Source organism: Suillus fuscotomentosus (assembly GCF_016647785.1).
Source record: "Suillus fuscotomentosus strain FC203 chromosome Unknown F5891scaffold_606, whole genome shotgun sequence".
NCBI classification, from domain to species: Eukaryota; Fungi; Basidiomycota; class Agaricomycetes; order Boletales; family Suillaceae; genus Suillus; species Suillus fuscotomentosus.
Window position 1 is genome coordinate 13,164 of NW_024540118.1, and position 3,552 is coordinate 16,715.

Here is a 3,552-nt window from a genome sequence, read left to right on the forward strand (position 1 = left end):
TGGCAAGCACTCTACTCAGGACAGAAAAACCATGCATTTATCACAACCATGGGCGTTGACATCCCTATGTTTCACTACATTCTCTCACATGGCTTCGCAACTCTTTGGGATATCACTCCCATCCCCCGCGACGATATTCCTGCCACTGCTCACTCTCATGCTTATCGACATTCCCTGGACACTGCTGGTGCATTAGACCTTGTTCTTCATTGGCTCAACTCAACCATGCAAGAGGTCAGCCTCATGCAAATTTTTGCACTTATCCCAACAACCGTCTCACACTATCTACATTTTTCCCTCACCATACTACTTTGCACACTCAAGAACATCCCCAAAGCCTACATCCAGTGGCCTTCTGGGGATCAATTTCAAGTTTTAAATGAACTTGTCATTGTGTGTCATCCCTTGTTGACGGGGGGCTTCAGCACACTAGATAGACTAAACTTACCTGTCCAAACATCCCAGGACCAAGAGATCGAGAACGCAACCTATAATGGGTGGTTGCACAGTCACTTTGTCAGTTCGGTCATTGCATTTAGTGCTGACGGTGCGCTGTTGTCCAAATCATCCGCTCAGTCTTTCATTCTGATTGCTACTACTCGCAGGCTCAATAATTCATTGCTGCCTCAATGTGCCAGGCAGCTGGCATGACTCCCACATGGCCCAACCCATCTACAACACACTCAGTGCAAACACACCAGACGAATACTACCTTGTCGCTGATACAGCTTTCCCTGTGAGGTACAGATCAGATTGCGGGTCACATCAAAGCCCCACTCAAGTCAGGACAACACCTCCCTAATGATCCTGCCAAAAGACAGAAGCTGCTTTTATTTGACCGGCAGCTGCTTTCTTTTCGTCAAACAGCAGAGTGGGGCATGCGTGCTCTTCAGGGCTCCTTTGGATGTCTTTGCATTCCCCTCGACATTAACTTCAGCGAGCAGTGTCGTGATCTGCTTGAAGTGTGTGTTCGACTTAAAAATGTGTGTGTCTGGATGGTAGGCATTAGTCAAATACAAAGCATATACATGCCAATTTGGCAAGAAGATGAGTGGGATAGGATGGTTTGGGCACAATTTGAAAACATGTTATTTTCACATTAGCATAGCAATAATTGTGTAGCTCGATTCCATTTGTCAAGTACATAGTAGAATGTTTTCATTTATGCACACGGTGTAGAAACAACAATACAATGAGGAACAAGGATGCTCCTAACTGTATCTATAAAATGTTGTGAGGTCGCGCGTTACCTAGTCTGCTATTCTTGAGGAGACAAGTGCGTTCGACCCTAGGGGAAGCGAGTGCTGCGAAGATCTAGAGGTACGCGCTTCAGCGAAGCGTGAGAAAGCGCAAGTGCGCGCAAAGTACGAAGGCGCGGGAACGCGCGCGCGTATTAGCGCGAAGCGCGGGAAAGCGCGCGCGCGTAAGCGGAAATAAAAGAGACTAAGCTTAAGTGATGATATAAAGCAATATAAGAAAAGATAGATGCAAAGTGTAGACCAATAGACTTCTACTATGTACTGCTAAGTAAATAGTGGGTGATAACTAGTAAGTTCAAGGGAAAAGTAAGGTTTCTAATAGTATGTACTGCTGGCGCTTATATAGCGCGCCTAAGCGCGGTCAAGCGGAGCCGAAGCGCTACCGAGTAGGTATGTAAATATATATATGAGTGAGAATGCATGATAAAAATAAAGGTGGAACTATGCTAATAAAGGAAATGGAAATATACGCACTAGGGAGCTTGGTGGACAGTGGATGGATGCTTCTGGATGGCTGGCGCCATAGGGCGCGCAAGCGCAGGAACGCGCGCGCGCGTATACATCGCGAAGCGCGGGAATGGTGCGCGCATGGCGCGCGTTGCGTGGGAAAGCTGCGCGTCATATAGAGATAGCTGTGGGTAGCGCACAGAATGACGCTGCGAGTTTGTGCTGTATACTTCCTAGTGAAACCTGCCATATCACACCATGAGACACACGCGTTCAATAATTAACCATCTTTTTACCTGTCCAGAGTACCCCCCTTCCTCTTCTAACTCACAAGTAAAGCTCCCCCATTTCATCGCATATGCACTTCACCAAACAAAGCTTCACTCTTCTGTAACCTTCGCTGCCCTCATCCCCCTTCAGCAACTCAAAGTGTGCTTCCCCACTGCTCAGGGATCTTCGGGTCACCATCTTTTCGTATCCGCTTTCATGCTCGCATCCAAGGTTATCTGTGACGACACTTACTCCAACAAATCCTGGAGTATTCAGGTATCTCTGGGTCACCGTCTTTTCGTATCTGCTTTCATACTTGCATCCAAGGTTATCTGTGATGACACTTACATTCCCACTACTTGGGGATCTTCAGGTCAATGTCTTTTTATATCTAGAGTATCATAGCCCAGGGCATGTTCCAGTTGCAAGAAATCAATCAGATATATACATACTACATACTTAAGTACCCCCCATCACCTTCTAACTGAAAAAACTTTGCACTGTTGAGAGCGCTTGAGATTTACACTGTTGAAAGTGCTCCAGTTGCACCGTTGAGAGTGCTCCAGCGGCGCTGTTGAAAGCGCTTGAGTTCTGTTGAGAGCCTAGTCTTCTGCATGAGCAGGCAAGACAGACTGAGTCATTGAACGACCCAAAGTAGGTCAAGCTGATCCTGAAGAGGCTGACACCTGCTCCCAAGCGCAAGCTGACTCTGGGCAAGAGGGAGGAGCTGGATGCATTGCGCATCGAGGTCAAGGACCTTCACACAGAAGTCAAGGAGTTGCATGCCCGCAGTGTTCGGTATGGGAACACCCTCATTAACACGCGCTCAGGAGGCCAAAAACCTCCTGATTTCTAACTGTTCCTTCACTAATGTGCGTGGATGGCATGAGTTGTAAATTGAGATTGCCGATCTCTTCCATTAGAGACAATTATTTTAAAATACCAAATTTTTCTTGTACTTGTAGTGCTACAAACATGCACTTTCAATATCCAATAGAATAGAGTCTTTTCGGCTCATCCTCTTTGAGTGAACTTTGAGTATCAGCCATCGTCATGTCCATGTCCATATCCCATCCATTCGGTCCATTGGGCTAGAAATAATTAAATTTGTAGTAAGCATAGATTGCTGCAGCAGCATAATTATATGATATGAAAATACGAGGTCATCACGGGTTGCGTGCCCGACTTGTCTTCTTTGTTCAGCTTCTCGCTTCTATTCCTGTCTTTGCTGCCGAGGGCGCAGCTGGTTAGCGATGGATTTTTTATATGTCTAAGGGAAGCAAACAAAAAAATGGGCGCGGCACGACAGCGCGTGTTAGAAATAGAAAGGTCTAGGGGTTTGGTTATGTGCATGCAAGTAATATGATGATAGGAAAATATATATACTTGATTTTATTATTTTGAGTATGTTGGTGTGGTAGCGATAGAGTCTGTCGGATATGTGCTGTCAATGTGTTTATGTGTGGTCATATGAGAGCAGAAGAGAAAATGATCACTGGCCGAAACCTGGGGTAAAACGGAGAGTATGTACTATAGTGGTATATTTTTGCAGTATTCCTGTTATTTGATGTTTTTT

General features: G+C 45.7%; 1 protein-coding gene across 1 annotated transcript; it reads left to right on the forward strand.

Moving 5' to 3' along the window:
- Positions 1-1,982: 1,982 nt before the first annotated feature.
- F5891DRAFT_1250393 (uncharacterized protein) lies at positions 1,983-2,419 on the forward strand (the record flags this gene model as incomplete). Its single annotated transcript, XM_041369882.1, has 2 exons — positions 1,983-2,252; positions 2,372-2,419. Coding segments are annotated over 2 exons (318 nt in total), but the record flags the coding sequence as incomplete, so codon positions are not given.
- Between the last annotated feature and the right edge of the window lie 1,133 nt (positions 2,420-3,552).